Source organism: Pongo pygmaeus, chromosome 9 (genome assembly GCF_028885625.2).
Source record: "Pongo pygmaeus isolate AG05252 chromosome 9, NHGRI_mPonPyg2-v2.0_pri, whole genome shotgun sequence".
Taxonomy (NCBI): Eukaryota; Metazoa; Chordata; class Mammalia; order Primates; family Hominidae; genus Pongo; species Pongo pygmaeus.
Genome location: NC_072382.2, coordinates 103,480,158 through 103,505,248, shown reverse-complemented (window position 1 = coordinate 103,505,248; position 25,091 = coordinate 103,480,158). Strand labels below are relative to the sequence as shown.

Genomic DNA, 25,091 nt, shown 5'->3' with positions numbered 1-25,091 from the left:
CTAATACATGGATGAATCTCAACATGAAAAATTAACTCTGATGATAGAAATTATAACAGTGGTTGCTATGAAGGGTGGAGATTGACTGCAAGAGGTTTGAGGGTATATTCTGGGGAATGATAATGATAAACTATGGAGTATGAAGCTCAGTTGGAACAGAAGTGAGAATATGAGGGATGGGATTAACAGAAAAAGGGTAAAAAGATAAATGGATTGGAGGACCTGGTGGGGTCTTAGAACTGTTGAATTCAGGGTACTAGAGGAAGTGGCATGGAAAAATAGGAGATATAGATCAGAGATTGAGATAACTGAAACTGAGATTTTAGAGGTAAAGTAGTAACTGGTAATAGTTGAGGTGATGTGCCATTGAATGTGTGAAGTTCAAGAAAATGACAGACCATTAGGTTGGATGAATGGTCTATGCGGATACTAAAATCACAAAGAATGATTGCTAGAATAATGGTAGGGAGACAAAAACAGCCAAGCTGCTAAAACTTTCAATGAATGACACAGAGGATCTATAGATGACTGCAGTAAGGAAAAGTAGGGGTAAGCAGTATATTTTGATGGCATGTGCTTGAAGACAGCTGGAGGATTTTAGAGAAAAGGGAGAGCAATAGCCAGAAATGACAACAAAGAGCGAAGATGACACCTTGTCCTTTGTATCTATCTATGAGTATCTTCACACTTTCCATATTACCTTCCACCTCCCTCTCACATCCTTTATCATAGAGAAAAACAGAAGCTGTAAGCAGAGACCTTATCACATATCGAAAAAATTACTTCATCCATGTTTTCCTCAACTTGGGGTTCTAGGAACAATTTCTAATATAATCATATATCTTCAATTGCTTTAAGTCTTAATTGTTTTGGCGGGCGGAGGGGGGTTCTTGGGGGTGAAAGTTTTCCATGTTTACTTTCTTCCCAAAAGCACTGTGCATGTGAGCATTTACATGACCGGCATTTATATTTTGGATAGAGGGATACTATCAGGGTGCTAGGGACTGATATGGAAAGAAAGTTTGGGAGAAGGCTGCTGGCAAAGTAAAGTTTGTCATTACATATAAGGTGACCTGTGAAAATAATACTCACTCATTACAAGTGCTTAGTATGGTCAGGCACTCTAAATGCTAAGTATTTTTTATGTATTACCTTGTTTTATCCCACAGCAGTTATCTGAGGTAAGCATTTTACAGACAAAAAACCTGAATCTTAAAAAGGTTAAGTAACTTGTGCAAGGCCACATAACTATTAAGTGGAAGAACTGGGAGTCTAAACTAGGAAGCCTGATTCTACCTGGTTTTAAACGAGTATACACTATGTAACAACCTTTCTGTAATTTTTTTCTTCAAAGCACTTCCATCTCCAACTTACACACATAACACGAATTTGTTTTCCCATGGAACCCTAAGCTTAACCTTACCATAGGATTTATCTCACTAAATTGTAATTATTTACTTTTCTGCATTGCTTATCAGACTGTAAGTATCCTAAGTTCAGTGTCTGTGTCAGCACATAGCATAGGGCTTGGAACACAGCAGCATGCAATAGCATTGTTGAATGAAAGAATTAATTGCATTTTAACTGTCTGTCTTTCCCATCATACTCTCCAAGTTCATTGAGTGCAGAGCCTGAAATTTTAATTTCTGGAAGTCCTGTTCCTAACACAATGCTTTGTACCTGGTAGATGCTTAATAAATAATTATTTAATAAATGTTTGACCGTATGTCAACTTCAAATATAATCAGAGCACTTTTAAAAGCAGTTATCTATTATTTTTATTTAATAATGTATCTGTTCGGTATATAACAGTAAGTAAAACAGATATGGTTCAGGCAAGTATTTATTATCTAGTGAGGCAAGCTAACAAAACCAAGTAAACAAAGAATTACTAATTATCATAAGTGCTAGGAAGTAAAGAAACTCTAGTTTGACATAGGGAGCCAGGGAAACCCACTTTAAATAAGGTAAATAGGGAATATTTCTCTGGAGATATTTAAGCTAAAAAACTCCAAATACACAGGGGCAAATCATTTTAAAAATGGGGAAAAAAGTGCTCTAGGCAGAAACAGTGTGCAAAGGCCCTGAATTGAGAGGGAAAAAAACTTAGCATGTTTGAGAAATTGAGAAAATAACCACCAACTCAGCAATATTTGGCAATGATGAATGATAGATTTCCAAAGCTAAGAGGTAGTATTTTCCTTATTATTATCCAAAAGTCATTTTGATAGCAAATTATCATCACCGTCATTTCATATTGTTCCACAGTGGCCAGGTTTTCTGGGCTAAAATGTATACAGAAAGTAATAATAATTTCATACAGTATTTTCTGGGGCTGTAGAAAATAAAGCCAGTGTTAAGTTGAGCCACATTAAACCAGGGATGGAGTGTGACCAATAAGCAGACATTTCTACTCCTGAACTCAATGATAGGCCAATAATAAAAAGTTTTAATAAGCAATTATAGTGATGATTACTATACTTCTTTCATTACTCAACGACTATTTACAGAGTTCCTTTTATATTATTCTGTGCCAGGCACTGGTAAGTGCTGTGAGAATAGAAGGAAATGGAAATAAAAATGAGAAAGCTTCTCTACCATTGTAGAATTCAGAGTCGAGAAAGTACATTTTTGCTTCCTATTTACCCTGGAATTAGTCTTTTTTGCAGAAGAAACACAGTCTGCCTTAGCAACTTTTGAAGGGTCTGTTTAACATGTGCAGCTCTGCCTCATGAAACACGTAGAGCACCTTGGCTCAATGTGAGCCATCTCATCAAATGACAGCTATATGTCAAACTATTTGTTCTAGTTTCCCAGGAGTCTACAGCTATGGGTATCATTTTCATCTGTTGGAAATGCTCTTGAGAAGTGAGCAAATAAACATCATGGCAACAGTTTAACAATAGAACCTAGGAAGTAGTATTTAGAGTATCTGAGGTCACAGGAGACAAATGTAGAACTGAAGAACTTGCCTTTTGTGATACATTTCCTTTTTCTGGATGGAACGACATTTCAGATCTAGGTAGTTACAACTTTCTAGAGATATGATAATATTAAACTGTAAAGCTAAATATATTTTGAGACAATTAGAAATTAAAAAATTAAAAATAAGGATAAATTGTTCTTGAAAATTAAAAAATGCAGTTGGATAAATGGTTTTTAGAAATGAAAAATACCATTTTTAACAAACAATAATGCCAACAATAAGCCTATAAGAAATAAAACTAAACCCAATAATATACTGTGAGTTTTCATTGCCTGTCAAAGAAACATGTGTCCCAGATTATAATCCTGTGCTTACTGAGACATAAAATTATTTGAAATCCTAAAAGAATGTATTGAAAATCATATTTTCCAACAGACTGTCTTTCACTTGACTGGAAAAGAAAACAAATGAAACGTTGAAAATTTCGCTCAGTACACTATCACACGGCAAAACACTCAAACAATAAAGATTCATAGAATTAGTAATATACATCATAAAAAGGAAAAATACAGAAGTATCTCATTTCTCTAAAGGTTGAGGTGTCAGTGAAAAGAAACATATCAATTAACTAAAGCTCAAAAGTTTTGTAACAAGCTGCCTTAGGTCCTCATTCACTATTCTTAGATTTCAGTTCTAACAAAATCCCTCGATTTAGTAGGTAAAAATGTATTAGAAATATTAAAAAAATGTGAAGGAGCTGCTAGAAGGAGAAATACTAACATCAAAAAGACACAAATTCTGCTTCTGGAAAAACGGAGGTAGACATACTTTTTCTATTTCTCCCACTAAGTACAACGAAAACACCTGTGCATGATATATACAGTTTGCCCTCCATGTCTGTGGGTTCCATATCTATAGATTCAACCAACCCTGGATTGAAAATATTTGGGAAAAAACAATAAAAATAACAATGAGAAGTGAAGCCAGCTGGGCCTCTGGGTGGCGTGGGGACTTGGAGAACTTTTCTGTCTAGCTAGAGGATTGTAATGCACCAATCAGCATTCTGTAAAATGGACCAATCAGCAGGACATGGGCGGGGCCAAATAAGAGAATAAAAGCTGGCCACCAGAGCCAGCAGGGGCAACCCGTTGGGGTCCCATTCCATGTTGTGGAAGTTTTGTTCTTTCACCCTTCATAATAAATCTTGATGCTGCTCATTCTTTGGGTCCGCACCACCTTTAAGAGCTGTAACAAACACCGCGAGGGTCTGCGGCTTCACTCTTGAAGTCAGCGAGACCACAAACCCACTGGAAGGGACACAACAATACAATAAAAATAATACAAATAAAAATATAGTATAACAACTATTTACATAACATTTACACTGTATTAGTTATTATAAGTAATCTAGAGAAGATTTAGAGCATATGAGAGGATGTGTGTAGATTATATGCAAATACTCCACTATTTTATATAAGAGACTTGAGTATCTGTGGATTTTGGTATCCCTGGGGGTCTTGGAACCAATCACCAGAAGATACCAAGGGGCAACTACACATCACCCACCCCCAACACACACCCATAAGAAGATTCTGAGAAGTGAAGAACAGGAGGTCAGCAGGCTAGGGACCTTGGCGCCTGAGGAAGGACATGGTGATTAAGTTCTCTGGGTTTTCTTTTTTGTTTCATATATCCCAGGCTTGGAGCAGAAAAAAACTGGAAGCCTGGAAGTATCAACAAGCTTAGACAAAAAAAAAAAAAAAAAAAAAAAAAAAGTCCTAACTAAAGCTTGCTCTCTCTAGCCTCAGGATAAGGAAAAGATCAGCTTAGCTAGACAGAAAACTTAGGCAAAAATCCTGCCACTCCATCCATACACCACAGAAAATTGTGGTTCCACTCCCATCCAGCCGGAAAAGACTGAATGGAGAGCTTAGATTTCTATCCTTGCCTCCCTTGTAACAATGTGCCCTCAACCCTCCTGTAGGGATGGTGTCAGAGAAGCTGAGTAGAACGCCTGGCTTTCATCTCCACCTGGTGGTAATGTGGTCTTCTCTTCATCCTGGTATTAGTAGAGACTATGTCATGAGTCTGGACTTTCACCTACCCGGCAGGAAGAGGTGCCCTACCTCTCCATAGTCGGTGGTATCTGAGGAAGCCTGCAGAGAGACATGACTTTCACTACCATCCAGCAGTAATAAGGCCACCTCCACTGTGGTATCAATGGAGACCACGTGAGAAGCTGGAACTCCTCCTCCTGCTCAGCAGTAATAAAGAACTGTCGTACTCGTCTAGTGTCCACAGAGGCTGAGTGATGAACCTTGGCTTCCACCTCCATCTGTCTATAATGAGGCTGCAACCCTTCTTCCCCTGCTAGAGCAGTGTTAGGGAGAGCCAGCTAAAGCTGAAGGTTTAAATAAGTCACAGAATCTCATAATAGGATGTGAAAATGTTCGGGTTTCAATAGAAAATCACCTGTCATTCTGAGAACCAGGGAAGTCTCAAACTTAGTGAAAAAAGACAATCAACCTATGCCACCATCAAGATGACAGGAATGTTAGAATTATTTGACAAACATTTTAAAGCAGCCATGATAAAAATGCTTCAATGAGCATGTTTGTAGATGAAAAAATAGTCTCAGAAAATAAATAGAAAATATAAAGACTCAATATAAAGAAAAATCAAATGAAAAATTTAGAATTAAAAAATGCAACAACTGAAATAAAAAAACTCAGTAGATTTATTAGGAGATCCAACATAGTGAAGATGTCAGTTTTCCCCATCCCACATTGATACACAGGTATAATGCAATTCCTATGAAACTCCCAGCAACAATTTTTGCAGGTTTAGATAATATTATTCTAAATTTTATATTCAAAGGCAAAGATTAGAACACGTAAAACAATTTTGAAAAAGAATAAAGTGGGAAGAATCAGCCTACATGATTTGAAGACTTATTATACAGCTACAGTAATCAAAATTGTGGGGTATTGGTGGAGGGAGAGACACAAAAATAACAGAATAAAGAACCGCAAAACAGATGCATATAAATATGCTCAACTGATTTTTGACAGGGTGAAAAAACAATTCATAGAGGAAAGCTATGTTGAAATAATTCATTATTTTCAACAAATAATGCTGGACCAATTGGACATCTGGAGACAAAACACACCCCCCAAAAAACTATCAAACAAAACCTCCAAACTTTGGTACACATCTGAGACTTTATACAAAGATTAACTAAAACTGGATCACAGACTTAACTGTAAAACGTAAAACTATAATATTTTGAGGATAAAACACAGGAGAACATCTTCAGAAACTAAGGCTAGGCAAAGAGTTCCTAGACTTTACATCAAAAGCAGAGTCCATAAAAAGAAAAACCAATAAGTTGAATTACATCAAAATTCAAAACTTCTGCTCTGGAAGAGACTCTATGAAGAAGATGGAAAAATAATCTCCAAGGTAGAAGAAAATGTTTACAAACAACATATCTGACAAAGGACTAGTATCTAGAATATATGTAGAGCTCTCAAAACTCAATAATAAAAGAGCAAACAGTCCAATTAAAAATGAATAAAAATGTAAAGAGAATTTCACTAAAAGATAACAGATGGTAAATAAAATATGAAAAGATAATCTGCATCATTAGCAATTAGGGAAATACAAATTAAAACCACAATGAGATATTACTACATACCTATCAGAATGATTAAAATAAAAAATAGTGACAATACCAAATGCTAGTGAGGATGAGGAAAAGCTAGATCATGCTTATACTCTGAAAAACAGCTGGCAGTTTTTAAACACACTAAATGGGCAACTACCATATGACCTAACCAGAGTACTCATGGTCACTTATCCCAGAGAAATAAAAGCTTACGTTTATACAAAAACCTGTATGTGAATGTTTTTATCAACTTTATATCATGTCCTTCAAGGGGTGAATGGTCAAACTGGTGCATCCATATCATGAAATAATAATAATAAAAAATATTCAGCAATAAGAAGAAAAAAACTACTGATACACACTACAACTTGAATGAATCCCAAAGAATTGTACTGAGAAGAGTCAATCCCCAAAGGTTATATATCGTATGATCCCATTTATACAAGACTCTGGAAATGAAAAAAACTGTAGAAATGGAGAACATCATATTAGTGATTTCCAGGGGGTGGGACTGAGAGAGAAGTAGGTGTGGCTATAAAAGGACAACACTTCAGGGATCTTTGTGGTGATGGAAGTGTTCTTGACTGTAAACATATTATTATCCTAGTGGTGATATTGTACTATATAGTTTTGCAAGATGTTATCATTGGGGGAAACTGGGTAAAAGGTATATGGAATCTCTCTCTTTTTTACAATTGCCTGTGAATCTACAATTACCTCAAAATAAAGAGTTTAATTTGGTTTAATTTAATTTATTATTATTGTTTTTAAATGGAGACTCGCTCTGTCACCCAGGCTGGAGTGCTGTGGCATGATCTCGGCTCACCACAACCTTTGCCTCCCAGGTTCAGGAGATTCTCTTGCCTCAGCATCCTGAATAGCTGGGATTACAGGCACGCGCCACAATGCCCGGCTAATTTTTTTATTTTTAGTAGAGACGGGGTTTCACCAGGTTGGCCAGGCTGGTCTTGAACTCCTGACCTCAAGTAATGCACCCACCTTGGCCTCCCAAAGTGCTGGGATTAAAGGCGTGAGCCACTGCGCCCAGCCAACAGTTTAATTTTAAAAAGAGAAATTACAAGAAGATAGATAATCCTCAATGCAAGAACTCACCAAGCTTAACTGTTACAGGCTACTTATTATAGCCTAAATAAAGCTTAACAGCTCAAAGGCAGTACAATAATGTAACGGAGGAGAATATTTAATGCTCATAATAATGATTGTAGGGCATGAAGAAAAGATCAAACCACTTTTATCATAAACTATATGAAAGATTATAGAAATATGCATTGTATTTTAAAAAAATTTATGTTAAAATGTGAAAATAAAGTTTTCATAATCTACAAGAATTCCATTTCTGGCAATGCTGTTTATGCTTCACCTATAATTAATCCTTGACTCCTACTGATCCTATCTACTCCATCCAGCTCCACCTCCATAGCCATCTTCTTGCCTAGAACATTATAACAGCTTTCTACTCTACTCTTTGCCTCCAGCCTGTTTTCAATTCATCCTCTACCCCTTTGCTATAATGAGCTAAAATATAAATCTGATGATGACACTCCTCTGATTTTATTCCTTCAACAGCATCTTTGATTTCTTTAGATTGGCATAAAAGTTATTTCATAACATGTGTACTATCAACACTGTACTTCATCTCCTGATACTCTTCCACATATTCCCATGCATCAGCCACATACAACTTTTGTCGTGTATTTCATAACATTAGGCTTTTTCACATATTGTTCTCTCTAAATAAAACATCTCTCTTCCTCTTCATCTTCCCTGGCCAACTCTTGGTTAACTAATACAAGAGACTTTGTTCTTCCAGGAATTCTTTCTTGTCGTTTAAGTCTATGGCATGTGCTTCCATAGAATCTCGTAAGTGATGCTATTGTAGTACTTACTGCATAGCATTGCCATCTTTTATTACTTCACTATCAGTAATCTGAGGACAGAAATCATGTTTTTATTTTTTTATCCTTTGCAATATGAAACCTTGGGGTTTCCTAGTAAATATTAGTTGAGTGAATAAATGACTGTCTTATGTAACAACATTTTAAATAGTCAAAGATAACTTCCAAATATCCAAATTTTCTTTAATATAGTATGGATGGCTGGGCACGGTGGCTCATGCCCATAATCCCAGCAGTTTGGGAGGCTGAGACGGGTGGATCACTTGAGTCCAGGAGTTCAAGACCAGCCTGGCCAACGTGGCGAAACCCCGTCTTTACTAAAAATACAAAAATTAGCTGGGCATAGTGATGGGTGCCTGTAATCCCAGCTACTTGGGAGGCTGAAGCAGGGAGAATTGCTTGAACCCAGGAGGTGGAGATAGTGGTGAGCCGAGATCATGCCACTGCACTCCAGCATGGGCGACGGAGCAAAACTTCATCTCAAAAAACAAAAAACCAAAAAAAAAAAAAAAAAATGTATGTAGTATGGATGTATTGCCCATGCATATTTAGACCTATTGATATTGACAGTTTTAAATTTATATCTAAAATTATTTGAATCTATTTTTTTTCAGCTTATAGCATATATATCTATGGAGGTTCAATAAATATGACTTATTGTTTAACGTATAATTCCTTCTTAATTACTCTAGGAGTACTTTTTTAATGCTTTTATGAGAGACTCCAAACTCCATCATTCTCACAAACAGATAATGTAGCTACCTCACACTTCATGTCCACCAAGTATTTTGCTGATCCTCTAAGTATTTTTTTCTGCCTCTAGGATATTTAAGGAATCTTTTTTATTGTAGATTTTAGTGACCCTTCCAAAGTACTTGTCCCTCATCTGTCATTTGGTATTCTTTCCTCTTCTTCACTGCGCAATTTTCCCCATTTTGTCGTGTTTTTCTCTTATTCTGCCAGTTAATTACATAGAATTTTGTCTCATCATCTGAGCTTTTATGTGCCTGTATTATAATGTTTTATAACGATCTGAATGTTCCCTTTGAGCTCTTTACTTCTTAAAATTTATTTCAATTTCTTTGCCTTATGAAGTTGCATTAATCACATCATTGCCCACCCCTCCCTCCCTCTCTTTCTTTTTTTTTTTTTGTCTCACTCTGTTGCCCAGGTTGGAGTGCAGTGGTGCAATCTTGGCTCACTGCACCCTCTGCCTCCTGAGCTCAAGCAATTCTCTGCCTCAGCCTCCTGAGTAGCTGGGATTATAGGCACCTGCCACAACACCTGGCTAGTTTTTGTATTTTTAGTAGAGACGAGGTTTCACCATCTTGGCCAGGCTGGTCTTGAACTCCTGACCTTGTGATCCACCCACCTCAGCCTCCCAAAGTGCTAGGATTACAGGTGTGAGTCACCATGCCCGGCCAGATTATTGCCATTTTCTAAAGTTTACTGGTAGAATAGATTAACAAAATAAATTCTTTTCATGACATAATGTCAAATCATTTGTGCTCACTGAATTCTCCATGTTGAGTGAATAAATGCACATTCACTTATTTACCAAAAGATAGTTCTGGTTGGTGGACTGAAAAAGTAGGAAATAAGCCAGTTTATTTCCTTTGTGTGTGTGTATCTTAAAATTGCTTGGTCTACAAAGAAGCATATTAGAAAGTAACTTGAGGATGTACTCCAGCAAACTAATGGAATACAAAGAACGAACAAACAAACAAACAAACAAAGGGATGCTATGAGAGGCAAAAATTATGGCTCCAACTCCTAAGAGCAATAAAAGAAAGTTCTGGGATGCCAGTTGTGCAATAGGCCTAAAAGATAACCAGTATCTACTGGAGCTGGAAACAAAGGGGACTTGGAGGGAAACAAAGGGGACTCCATTGTATAGATACTGACTGAAAGAATGGAAAACTTGAGGATGTGATAAAAGCAGACAATGAAAGAAAAATATTGGCTAACAGAAATGCAATAAATAATAAGAAAATAAAAATGTGTGTGATTTAAAGCAACTAATGAAAATAAAGAGAACTTGATGCTAGGAACATTTTCCTTTGACTTCTGCTGGACACATAACACTGACAATGTCAGCGTATAACTGACAAATGGCAGGAGACTGTCTCTACCTGAAGAAAATACTATTAAAAAAAAAAAACCAAAACCGCCTATAATTCCAGCACTTTGGGAGGCTGAGGTGGGAGGATCACTTGAGGTCAGGAGTTTGAGACCAGCCTGGCCAACATGGCAAAACCTTGTCTCTACGAAAAATACAAAAAAATTAGCCGGGCATGGGGGTGCGTGCCTATAATCCCAGCTATGCGGGGGGTTGAGGCAGGAGAATCGTTTGAATCTGGGAGGCAGAGGCTGCAGTGAGCTGAGATGGTGCCACTGTACTCCAGCCTGAGTGACAGATTGAGACTCCATCTCAAAAAAACAAAACAAAACAAAAAACCACAAAAAAACCACACACACACACCCCCAAAACAACAACAAAACAAAAAAATCCTCTGTGACCACAATGTAAGTGGACAGCATAAACTTAAATGATGTAAAAAGTATAAATTGATAGACAATGGCATGGTTAAGAAGACCATAATCATAGACAGCTTCTGAAATTCGGATGTGCACAAATAATTCAGCCCCCTTATAGAAGGTGAAATACAGAGACAAATGATTAGTGTTTTAAAAGAAATGTTTATGTATCTTTACACTGCACTTTAGGGTAACAGAAAATAAAAAACAATAATATTGTATTGGAAAATGTCCTGCATCTTAGAATTTTAAAGCAAGATTTCTTTTCTGTTATTTTCTACATCAGAATTCTTACATTTGATGAGAGAATACAAATAGAAAATTTATTAATAAAATTCCATGAAGGCTTGCTATTAAACAAAGTTGATTATTGTAAAATAAACAATTGACAAACATTAATAATGAAAAATAAGTCCTATGTGTCAGACACTGATATTTTTACATGTATTCTCAAATATTCCACTTTATTTCTACCCTTTCTGCTCTACACCAAAATCCCTTGAAATAGATGTTATTAATTCCAATCATAAATGAGAAAACTGAGGCTTAAAGACATTAAACAGACTTCCTTTAATTCATAGAGCTAGTATTTCCTAGATCTCTGACTCCAAAGTCCATTACTCTTTCAACATATGATTATTCATCTTTATTAAACACCTGTCACACGCCGTTTATAGATGCCAGGAGCCCAAAGGTAGGAGAAAAACAGAAACACATACATACAAAATAAAATTCAAAATTTCAGCAAATAATTTCAACTACGTCAGACAATAAAAAAGTTAATCTGAAGAGAAACATAATGCCAGGCAAAAATTATAGGTAAACAATTTTTTATTCCCCAAATGGGATTTGTAACATATGCCCAGTGATGTAGTTAATAAACTCTAGGGATTTTCTGCTATTCATATATTGTAGAAATATGGACAAGGTAGCAAAAACAACACTTAAAGAATGGCATAACTGCTCTGTCTCAAAAAAAGCCTAATATTTAAAAAACACCCTGAAAAATGTTAAGCAGTGATTGAACAATTTGTACTTTTACTTTACTATAGTTTCTAGTTCACCCTAGAAAGCTCCTTTTTCCAGCATTCACTTATAAAACATTTCTACCCCTTCTACTGTTATTCATATTGCTACCATTATTCATATTTTTCCAATTTTTATACCATCATTCATATTTTTTCCATTTTTTCAGATTGAACGAATGAAAAGTGGCAGATATAGAAAAATTATATAGAAGTGAATAACAAATCAAACTCAAACTATATACCGAAAGACTAAATATTAATTGGTGACTTTAAAATCATCAAGAAATGATACAAAAAAAGAAGATAATACATTTCATAGTCATTTTAAGAAGTGCATATGACAATGCAATAAGCTGTTCTATGACAAAAAAAGACTGCTACTGTCAGAGACCTAGATAATACACCACCACCCTTGTGCTTTGGGAAGGAAAACAATAATAAAATTTACAAAGCCAAAAATTGATCATCTTGATCAATGTTTCACAGATAACAATGCCATGACTTAGCTTCATAAAGTGCTACAAAGTAGAGAAACTATTACTTTATATTGACTTTGAATTTCTATACTTCTGAATAAAGTGCAATTACTTACTTTTTTCTCCGATTTGACTCCACAAAATATTTACGTGCTCGATTTCGACATATTTTTTGTTGCTGCAGTAATATCTGGCGCTCTTCTTCTAAATTTTTCTCCAGATGGATTTTCATATCTCTAATGATAGCATTAAGTTAAGAACAATGGTCTACATCTTTAGTGGATGACTGTCAGTGCTATATGATAAATATAACTATAGCCTCATGCAAATGATGTAATGATAGTTTTTGTGGAATAATTAGTATGTGCCCACATTAGTATATGACTGGCAAACATTTTATGTAAAAAAAAAATTGGGCTGGGTGTGGTGGCTCACACCTGTAATCCATCACTTTAGGAGGCCGAGGCAGGCAGATCACGAGGTCAGGAGGTCAAGACCCGGCTGGCCAACATGGCAAAACCCCATCTCTACTAAAAATACAAAAATTAGCTGGGCGTGGTGGTGCATGCCTGTAATCCCAGCTACTTGGGAGGCTGAGGCAGGAGAATTGCTTGAACCCAGGAGGCGGAGGTTGCAGTGAGCCAAGATTGTGCCATTGCACTCCAGTCTGGGTGACAAGAGCAAGACTCCATCTCAAAAAAAAAAAAAAATCTGACTTGGTATTAGAACTTAAGATATAGCTCGCTTTTCCTGGAGAAAAAAATCTACTTTTAGAAATCATGAGCTCAGACTGGGCGTGGTGGCTCACGCTTGTAATCCCAACACTTTGGGAGGCCGAGACGGGTGGATCACCTGAAGTCAGGAGTTTGAGACCAGCCTGGCCAACACGGTGAAACCCTGTCTCTACTGAAAATACAAAAATTAGCCGGGTGTGGTGGTGGGTACCTGTAATCTCAACTACTCAGGAGGCTGAGGCAGGAGAATCTCTTGAACCTGGGAAGCAGAGGTTGCAGTGAGCCGAGATTGTGCCACTGCATTCCAGCCTGGGCAACAAGAGAGAACTCCATTTCAAAAAAAAAAAAAAAAAAAAGAAATCATGAACTCAGATAAGACAGAAATCATGAACTCAGATAAGACTGTATATCTTCATTCATTACACAGTTTTTTTTTTTTTTTTTTTTTTTGAGACAGAGTCTCACTCTGTTGCCTAGGCTGGAGTGCAGTGGCATGATCTTAGCTCACTGCAACCTCTGCCTCCCGGGTTCAAGTGATTCTTCTGCCTCAGCCTCCCAAGTAGCTGGGATTACAGGCATGTGCCACCACACCTAGTTAATTTTTGTATTTTCAGTAGAGACGAGATTTCACCATGTTGGTCAGGCTGGTCTCGAACTCCTAACCTCAGGTGATCCACCAGCCTCAGCCTCCCATAGTGTTGTGATTATAGGCGTGAGCCACCGCGCTTGGCCTCATTACACAGATATTTGAGTACTCACTAACAAGTTGCCTTCATAGTCATGAATATAAGAAAATGAAATAAGAAGATTGTATTTCACTAACAGAAAGTAGATGAAGTAAATGTTTCACCAGATCCCTTAATCTATAGTAGGAAAGTACATTTTCAAATATTAAACAATCAAATAGCAATATAACTAGAATGGTTACGAATACAGTTTAGTTACTTACTTAGTGACTTACTTAGTGGTTACAAAAAAACACTAGGAAAACCATGTATAGTCATCTGTGTATCCAGAAGCTTGTCAGAGAAAAAGAGGAATATTTTGGTTATCCTAATCACCTGTTCATTTGAAATTTATTTTATAAAATTAAACTCTCCTTAAATAAGTTGTAGCAGTATGAGTAATTTCTCCAATTTATTTAGTTGTGTTTTAATTGACATGATTAAGTATCTTTATCAAATTTGTCAGAGTAATTTTCTGTTTTTCATGAGTCTTCTGTTTTTAATGATTTTGAATTAAAAGAAGTTCATTTGGCTGGGCACAGTGGCTCAAACCTGTAATCCCAACAATTTGGGAGGCCAAGGTGGGCAGACTGCTTGAGCCCAGGAGTTTGAGATGAGCCTGGGCAATATGGTGAAACTCCGTCTCTACAAAAAATGCAAAAATCAGCCAGGTGTGGTGGTGCATGCCTGTAGCCCCAGCTACTTGGGAGGCCGATGTGGGAAGATCACTTGAGCTTGGAGGGGGTTGAGGCTGCAGTGAGCTGAGAACACACCACTATACTCCAGCCTGGGCAACACAGCGAGACTCTGTCTCAAAAAAAAAAAAAAGTTCATTCAATTACCATGTAATCACATTTAGTACCTCATCATTAGATGTAGAAATATATGAGATTATACTGAAGTTACAGATTGTAGGGCACATCTACTTGTCTTTTTTAGAACAAACAGCTTGTTTAAAAACTTTTTACACTAAGAGGGAGGTTCAAAATTCTCTTTAAAAGCTGCATTTAATCAAGATTGTAAAAATCTCATAAATTGATTATTAATGGTAAAACAGAATACAAGAAATTCACTCAATAATAAACTATGCGGTACATAATTTGTTAATTCAACATGTTAATTTCAGGATCCTATAGTGCTTCAGCATCAATATTATAAAGAAACTCTATTATTACATATTTCAGAATAACAGGTTTATTTGAACATTTTGTTGTTTAGACCTTTGCTGATGGGGGCTTGTTTTCTTTTATGTTGCTATTTAACCATCTTTATACCATAGGCCATAATTCATTTTACCTTCATTTTAAATAAAATTTTACACTACTTCAAGACAAAGACCCAAACACACTCACAAACATATTTTTACTTAAAGATTTCTTTTAAAGGATTTATAAAAATCAAACCAAAAGGGAAGAAAATTTGGTTCTTTGCTAGCACAGAAAAACTGTTATTCTCTGATAGAATACTTTAATAAGAGCCAGACTTCAACAAGATGGCTAGGTATTAAAAGTGACAACTCGGCAGTAAAGAAAAGTGCAACTTCCTTTCAGGGTGCACAGGGCCAACCTGAGGTTGAGGGTAGGAAGATGCTTTGGCTTACGTGAGAAGCAAGGAGGAGAGAGTTCTGTTCTCTGACATGTAGGAAGTCTCATCATGACAGCATAAAGAAAATCACAAATGTAATGTTTGTAATGCTCTGACAACTATATAGTCTTCAATTTAACCAAATGATTTTCTACTTTATATATAAGTATAATAGTATAGTATGTTTCCTGCTGAATTATTAATTATTAATATAAAGAATCCTGCTGCTTTTGTATCATTTCAAATATGGTATTCAAGTTTAAAAAAATTAGATGGCTGGTTAAATTTTGTTTTTTACACAAGCTGTATGGTAAAGGTATGAGTTCCATAAAAAACACTGCTAAATACCTGTCCAAAAGAAGGGAATTTTTATATACTTAACATTAAAAAACAAAACCAAGAATAATACGGATTGTAACATGTGATTTTAAAGCATAGCTTATTCTACCCCACTCTATCCTCACTTCTCCTCTCCCAACTTAGTCTTTTATCCAATTAGGTTGTTTAAAATGTTGCCATCACAAATAACTATGTATTATATAACCCATTTTTTTCCCAAATCTATTAAAGCTATGTTGATTTGATTTTTCCTCTACTGTACCTTCTTCCTCTCCCTTAACTCAGGTACTCTAAATCCCTTGCTTGGACTACTACAGTGCTCCTCTAACTCATCTTACTCTAAACCTCTATTTGAACCTACACAAAGTCAGCTAAATGCAAATCTGATTGTGTTTCTCTTTGTTGTTCTCCAAAAGCTCCCTATCACCTTCATGAAAAATTCTAAAGTTCTTGGACCTATATATAAACCATTCTATAATATAGTTTGTTTTTTCAACTGTATTTCTTAACATTTCCCTGTATGAATCCTATGCCCAGACACACTAAGATAATTATAAACAGAACAACCCGTGATGTATCATACCATTATCTCTTGGCACATGCTTGGCTAACTCTACTCATCCTTTCAGGGCCATCTCAAGCAGTTCCTTCCCTTGAAGCCTTATCTAGCCTCTACTAGATGACTTGATGACACCTTATGAGTACATCGTTAAGTGTCTTCTCTACACTTCTGTAACTCTCACGCCTGGCATGGTTCTTAGAATATAGTAATGATTTAATAAAAACCTGCTGAATTATTCCCTTGGAGAAAATTCTCTGGGGTAGATATGAGGACAAAAGGCATATGCATTTTTATATCTTTTAGTGCATTATAGAAAACTTGGCTCCTAAGGGGGTTATACAAATGTATATGCCATTAGAAATGTATTATGTACCTAAGTTTCAAAATCTCATGACCATGGGGCAGTACCTTTTAGAAACACAAGGTACAAAACTATGTTTTATTATGTATGTATTAGCAAAATACAATTTATTTATTTATAGACAGGGTCTCACTCTGTTGCCTAGGCTGGAGTGCAGTGGCATAATCTTGGCTCACTGCAACCTCCACCTCCCAGTCTCAAGCAATCTTCCTGCCTCAGCCTCTTAAGTAGACGGTACTACAAGCATGCACCACAACACACAGCTAATTTTTGTATTTTTTGTAGAGATATGGTTTCACCATGTTGCCCAGGCTGGTTTCAAACTCCTGGACTCAAGCAATCTGCCTACCTCGGCCTCCCAAAGTGCTAGGATTACGGATGTGAGCCACTGGGCCCAGCTGAATGGGTTCACTTCACTTTCTATAGTAAAAGTAAGATCCCATCAGTGAGCCTTGGAGAAAAAAAGACAGGTGGGTGGGAGTGTGTGAGTTTGTGCTGCTTGTTGGAAGAGACCTGTCAGGGCATCCATGTCTTATCAAATGGTAAGACAGTCTATCAAGTGTGATGGAAGGTGACAGAGACCTGGCAGAGGCATTAATAGGAAAAAGAAAGAACCCTGTTCCTGTTTAGGTGAAGCTGGAAACCATCAATCTTTAGTGGTACAATCTGTATTGTTTTGTGATTTTTCTTTGACAACATTTTTATTATTTGCATGAAGGAGTAAAGGAACAGGACTGTGGTAGTTATTGAGTGGCTGAGACAGAATGACTGGGGTACAAATAGCCAAAGATGTTGGTGAGAGAAAGTTCAAATAGTTAAGAATAAGGTATAAACTGGAGAGGAAAGGAGAGGCAAGGTGGGTGCTAGGATAAAATGGGAGGGTTGAAGGCTAGAGATATTTATGAGGAAAAAAAGGCAGGTATAAGGGGACATGAGAGACCTTCCTTTTTTTTTTTTTAAAAAAAAAAATTCTATTTCTATTTGAACTCTCAAGAGAAAAAGAGATTGAAATGATAGGACTTTAGCTAATTTTAATTAAATAAACTTTATAAGGTTTTGTTGTTTTATAACCTTTAGAGTCAGAAAATTCTGACTCCAGTGAGAAAATGTCTTCAACAGAAAGCCAGATGGCCTCTGAGTATCATGTTCATATTTGAAATTGAAATGTAAATGTTACCACATACTTGCTTATTTTAAGACTATGGTCCTTTCATTTGCTTTCTTTCCTTTTTTTTCATTTAGTCATGTAAATTTGAGCACCTACTCTGTACTAGGTATCCAATGGGAAACATTATAGACACAAAGAACATTCCAATTAAACTTATATAAAAGGTGCTTTAGTGTTTTTCCAACTAGCAAACATAATGTTCTTGATTTAGTGTTATAATCTTTATTATGTTCAAAAATAATTCCTCTGTTCCAATTTAAATATATATTATCTAAACATACATATATACACACATATACAAACTAGCAAAAATATATATAAACCAGCACACACACACACACACACACGTTGTTGAATTTTATCAAAGTCTATTGGTCATCTATTAAAATGTTCATTTATAACTTGCCTAATTTTAACTATATATTTAGCCTTTAAGGATATTTTTTAGTGTTGTATTTCTTTATAGGAAATGTCATTCTAATTCTGGAATAGAGTCTATTTGGTCGTGTTCATTCAAAGTATTGCTGGATTCTATTTATGAATATTTTCTTTGGCATTTGTATCAAAAATTTATACCACATAAATTTTAAAAAATGAGGCCTACAACCATTTTATTAATGAAAATAACAGAAAATACACTCTCAATGAGCCATTTACAATACTTCCCTATTTTCTGATTTAGAGATAAATCAGGGTCGTGTAATAGCAGTTGTGTCCAAGAAAATATAATGTCAAGAGGCCAGAATTAAATCCATACAGAAAATGATTGTATTCATTTCAGAGTAACCTTTAAGAGGGCAATTTTGGGGAGCAGCAAGGGCAAAAGCCAAACTGAATGGGGTTAATAATGAATAGATGAGAGGTACTAGAAGCAGCTATTGCAAGCTACCATTTTGAGAACTTGCCCAAAGAAAGAAAAGACTGAAGGGATGGAAGATTGGAGAAAGCATGATCGGAGAAGAGACATTTTACTTTTAGTGAAGCTCTATACACACTTGTCTTCCTCACTAGATTTGTATCCCTAGAACCTAGAAGAGTCAGCCAAAGAGCAGGCACTCAATACAAATTGTTGACTTGCTGCTAAAATTGTAACAGAGTACAAAGAACATCCTAGAAATTGGAGACAAAGGGGATAAGAAAACAGAGTTAACTTGGAAAGAGAAGACACCCATCTCTGACAAGAATGAAGATGATTACACAACACCATCATTGCCAACCAAGTCCTTTGGGAATACAAAGGTTAAATCCTAATCATCACAACAGTCTCTAAAGGAATAAATGTGATTTACAGATTTTGATAACAAAATACTTCTCCTCTTTCCATTTTCTACAATGCAACCAACAGCAACATCAAAGGTAGGCTTAACCAACTCTTCGAGAAAAGTCAGAGATAATCCAGATTGCAAAGCGTCCAGGTCCCCTGTTTCTCATTTCCTCCCTTCTGTCGCTCTGACAACAGACTGGGCAGAGATGGAAAACAAAACAACTTACCAAACTGTGTAGCCTTTAGCAGCTCTGGTAAATGCATTTAGTGCTGTGTTAGGATAACTGTTAAAACGGACTCTTTAGGATAGCAAAACATTTTACTTATTTGTGTAATTTCTCTCTCCAAGTAGTACGATAAATCAGGAAGTAGTTAACATGTAAGTAAAGAACATAATGGCATAATTCTAGAAGGTAAAAAATATCCCCACAGAATACGCAGTTGATGTGTTTTAAAATTCACAAAAATTTTACAAAGTTGAAGAATGGGAGTAGAATAACAGGGTGATGGGGGGAAGCAGCCACAGCATTAGATAAAATGGTATAATTTCAGGTCTAAGGTGAGACACGACAGTTGCTAAAGGAAGTATCTGCACTAAGATGACTTGCTAGTTTTGATCACCCTGCGTCAAAGGTAATGGGAATCTAATTGGAAAAAAGATGGGCCCCGTTTTCAACATCACTACCCTGGCAGCCACAGGCTGGGAAGGATACAGGTAAGCGCCAGGTCGGTGATGCCCGCCGCTCTCCCGAGGGCCGAGGAGGGCTCTGTCGAGGTTGTCCGATGATTCAGTGCTCAGTTCCCCGACCGCGCTCCGGGCTCCGGGCCTCCCCGCCAGCATCCTTCACTTCAGCGCCGCCTCTCTGCTCGCCCCCAGCACCTCCCTCATGGCAGCTCTGGCTTCCTCCTCCTCCTGCTCGGCCCCTCCCTACACTCCGTCTCTCAGGCCCCGCGTCACGGGCGCGGAAGGGTTGGCCTCGACAGCCCTAGCTCCCGCGCAGCGGCACTGGTGCCTGTAGTGGCGATGGCAGCTGAGGCAGCGGCGACCTCGCCGGGCAATAGCAGACGGGGCGGCAGCAACCCTGCAGCCGCCATCTTGACAACAACCGACGCCGCGTCCTTGACAACGGAAACCTGGGAGGAGCTACAGGTCGGGGCGGGACGATGTGCCCGAAGCAGCCAATCGCAGGCTCCGCCGGCCCCGCCAGCTTCGAGCGGCGGGTGGCAACCCAGGCATACCTAGGGACCCGGGTTGTTGCGAGAGGGGTGAGCTGAGTGGTGTTTTAGAGCCTGATGCAGTTCTGCCTCCCTTTTTATGAGAGTGTTTTTGTGGCAGTACCGACAGTGACGAAAGACAGATGTAAAATCCTCAGATACAGGCAATTGCCACCGGGAGGAGTCTGCAGTGATTGTCTGGGGGACAATTTGGAGTTGAATTTGTTAAACTACTGAATCCTGTTGTGAGATTTTGAGTTGTGAGTCTTTCTGTGGCATCACCATCCCCAAACACCGTCTCTTTAAAATGTCTTTGTGAAGTGGAAATTTTCCTTTCCTGCATTCTCTCATCCACTCGGTAATGCTTCTGGCATTCCCTCTGCAGTCGTCTTCCTTGCCTTTGCCCTACTTATAAGGTCTACATTTCAAAGCCTCCTAATGGTTCTTGCATTGCTGCCAGATTCTGGAAATGGACCATCACAGCAAAACTAGCAATCTCTTGGGAAGATATGCCAAAAGAGATCATCGCATTGAAATGGTTTTGGGAAGTATGGAAAATTAAATGGATTTTTGAGCCACTAGTTTATTGGCTATGCAAGTGACAATTTTGAAAAAGGCTGAATCTTATTGTTGGAGCCTAATGTAAATGCACATATAAATTCTGACTGTATTTCAGTCAGTGTTTTCTTGGAAAAATTCCCAGATTGGAAGCAGAAAGTACAGACCAAATAAAGATTATTCACCCACCATTCAAATGTCTCTGCCTTTGTGAATTAATTTGTTCATTTTAAGAGTTCAAATAATAAACTTTTCAGTTGAAACTATTTAAAACAATCTTTGCAAACTTGGTTGCAATGATTCACATTGGAATGTACACTGGCGACAGATTTTAAAGTGCCACAACAAATCCAGTTTCGATTTAAGGCGAAAAACACATGAACTCTCCTTCAGGAGCATACCAACAGGATAAAATATACAATTCTGACACGAAAAGCTAAATGTATACAACTGGACACTTGGTTATCTTGGCAAGTTTTTAATTGGCCTAGCCACAGGCAATGGCCTTGATTCTATTCCCACTGCTATCATCACAAGTTTGTCTCCCCATGGGTGATCTGAGCAAAGTAGGGCAGTGCAAAGTACAGATGAATATGAGAATATTAGGGTTGCTATTTGGAATATTTAGGCATGGTTAGCTTTCCAAAAGTCCAGCTTTTGCTATATTATTAGTTTGTGGTCTCGTAAGTCCTAGGCATCTCACTGCTTTGTGACTTGGTATATTAGCACTAAGAAGCATAATTTGGTTTCTCAATTGCCTATAAATCCTTTCTTATGTTAACTTAAAAAAACACGTAATTTATGAATCTAGAAAGGAGAGGAAAGGGTTACAGCCTGAAAGGAGGGCCATCCCACAAGCTGGGAGTGTGCCTCCAACTGAAGCCTAGAGAGGCAGGTACTTTGAAGGAGGGATGTTGAGGTAGGAGATTTATGCTGCAAAGTTGGCTAAACATACATAATTTATAGGATATAGGAGGAGCTATGAATATTTATGAAGGTAGTTCTGATGCATGTATATTGAACAAACGTGAATGTAACATATGACCCGTGTTCATTTTGGGCTGGAGACTTAACATTTAATTGCATTACAATTAGGCCCTATTATGTCTAAATTTTTTTTAGGACACAAAGGCACTCAAGTGAGCAGTCTCCTCAAACTGGCCAGAACCACCTCATGGTTGGTGGTCTTCTCATCAGGAGAAAGTTATTGAAATCAATCTCTTGTCCAGTCACAGCTGTAGTTATGGCTTATGGAACAGAGGGTCAGTTAGTCAGTGTCTGGTGGTGAGCTACGATTGTTTTACTATTGCTTATCTCAAGGCCAGTGTTTGTTTAGCTGCTAGAGAAAAACAGAAAACTTGTGGAAGTTAAATATAGTTTGTTCCTTAAGTGTAGGAGTGCACGACAACCCTTGCCTGGCACGGCCTTAGGTCCTATTTGTCATTTGATATCTTATTGCCACCAATATTTTAACGTTAATCTCTATTTTAACGTTAATCCTGGTCAATTGTGTCTAAACTACAACAGGAAGAGGATATAATGAGGCATAGCTGACCTTCCATCCCATTATGGCTGGGAACTCAGTTTTAAGGTTTTCCCAGGGTCCCCTTGGCCAAGAGGGGGTCTCTTCAGTCAGTGGGGGCTTAGGATTTTATTTCAGTTTAGACTTATATAATTATTCTTCATTCAAATATTGTTTTACAGTAACAAGAAGAAAAGAAATTTCAAACAATGTTGCCAGTTTTTTTTAATCATAGGTTTTTTTGACCTTTAAATTCTTTCTTTATTTCTTCAAAATATTAAGTGGGTTTTCCACATTCTATTTAAGTTGTAGAATGCTAGATTCTTATAGAAAGGCAGGGCCCAAGGGGCTCTGAACATCATGATGCTTGATTTTGTCATGACTTTTTTGTCAGTGTTATTTATGGAAAAAGGCTTTAGGATTAGATATTTGGATAATAAAAAACATGAGGATTTTATAAACTTCATCTCTTGACAGGAAAGGCAGTTGTGATTCAAGCAGTAAAGAAGAATATTACCCTAAAATCCCTATTTTTTATCAGAAGGGGCATCTGAATTAAATATAATGTTATATTCTTTCACACTTTGAAACCATAAAACAATTCCTTCTTTTGTTAAGGAAATATATATTGAGCACCTACTATGTGCCAAGCACTTTCTAGGTGCTAGGGATACAGTGAATAAAACTTCAAAGTCCTTATGTTCATGAAGCTTATATTTATTTTTCTTCCCAACTAGAACATATTAGGGTAGTGAAAAGTGCTACATGGAAAGTGGGATAGTGAAGGGGGATGGAGACCAACGTCATTTCTATCTCACATTGTGAGAGGGTGCTCAGGAAATGGCCCAAAGGAAGGGAAATTAGGACATAGGTCCGAATGAAGGAAAGAGGTTGCCATTCAAATATCTGGATGAAGAATAAGGGCACAGGGGTCTGTGAGTACAGAAGACCGTGAGGACAGAATCATACTGTTGTGCTCAAAGAACAGCACAAGACCACTGTTGCTGGACTAGAGTGAGGTAGGGTGTATTAGGCAGTTCTCGCACTGATATAAAAAATACCTGAGGTTCGGTAATTTATAAAGAAAAGAGGTTTTATTGGCTCATGGTTCTGCAAGCTGTACAGAAAGCATGGCAGCATCTGCTTCTGGGGAGGCTTTAGGGAAGGGAGCTTTTTACTCATGGTAGAAGGAAAAGTGGGAGCAGGCATCTTACATGGCAGGAGCAGGACTGAAAGAGAGAGGGGAGGTGCCACACACTTTTAAAATGACCGGATCTCATGAGAACTCACTCACTATTGTGAGAACAGCATCAGTGGGGAAATCTGCCCCCATGATCCAATCACCTTCCATCAGGCCCTACCTCCGACATTGGGGATTACAGTTTGACATAAGATTTGGGCGGGGAGGCCTGGCATGGTGGCTCACGCCTGTAATCCCAGCACTTTGGGAGGCCAAGGCAGGTGGATCACCTGAGGTCACGAGTTTGAGACCAGCCTGGCCAACATGGTGAAACCCCATCTCTACTAAAAACACAAAAATTAACTGGGCATGGTGGCAAGCGCCTGCAATCCCTGGTACTTGGGAGGCGGAGGAAGGAGAATCGCTTGAAACTGGGAGGCAGAGGTTGCAGTGAGCCGAGATTGTGCAATTGCATTCCAGCCTGGGTGACAGAGCGAGACTCCGTCTCAAAAAAAAAAAAAAAAGATTTGGGTAGTGATGCGGATCCAAACCATATAATAAGGGAAGTGTGCTAACATATGAGATTGGAGTGGTACATGGCCCAGATTTAGTGGCGACTTGTATTGTATGCAAGGACTTAATGTAAAATCCAACTTTCAATGGAGGGATATCCATTGGAGAGTTTTGGTTAGAAGAGTAACACAATTTTATTGAACCTTTAAAGAGACCCTCTAGTTGTTATGGGGAAAACCAGGTTATAGGAGATAAGACCAGAAACAATGAGGACAGTTATAAGGTTACCAGAGACGGCAGACTTGGACTAGGATGGTAGCAGTGGAGGTGGCAAGAAATATTTACAGTTTGAACCTTGAGCCGATAAGATGTGTTGGTTGATGGTTGCAGTAAGCGAGAGAAAAAAAGTCAAATGTGACTCTCTGATTTTTGGCTCAAACAATTGGATAAAGTGTATTGCCATTACTAAGATGAGAAAGAATAGGTAGGGGTGGAATAAGGAATACAAGCTAGGCTTCAAACATGTTAAATGTGAGATGTCTATTAGACATGCAATTTCATTAATGTGGTCTCATAAATTGTTGATGTTTTATTTACAAAGGAAACTAATAATAACCACTTTATGGTTATAAAGCATATTCACATAACCTATCTAATTTGAATATATATTAAAAAAATATATATATATATATTTTTTTTTTTTTTTTTGAGACGGAGTTTTGCTATTGTTGCCCAGGCTGGAGTGCAATGGCATGATCTTGGCTCACCACAACCTCCACCTCCTGGGTTCAAGTGATCCTCTTGCCTCAGGCTCC

At 37.6% G+C, this 25,091-nt stretch overlaps 1 protein-coding gene across 3 annotated transcripts in view; it reads right to left on the bottom strand.

The window, feature by feature from the left end:
- Positions 1-20,424, bottom strand: part of CEP126 (centrosomal protein 126) — an 85,193-nt gene extending 64,769 nt beyond the window's left edge. For 2 of the 3 annotated variants that reach the window (XM_054438895.1, XM_054438898.1), the window contains exons 1-2: positions 20,002-20,424; positions 12,668-12,787 (exon numbers count right to left, since the gene is read on the bottom strand). In XM_054438895.1, coding sequence (XP_054294870.1) covers positions 12,668-12,787; positions 20,002-20,129 — 248 coding nt within the window. In that variant the 5' untranslated portion in view covers positions 20,130-20,424. The remainder of the gene's footprint in view (positions 1-12,667; positions 12,788-20,001) is intronic. The other variant, XM_063671377.1, reaches the window with a different exon arrangement.
- Between the last annotated feature and the right edge of the window lie 4,667 nt (positions 20,425-25,091).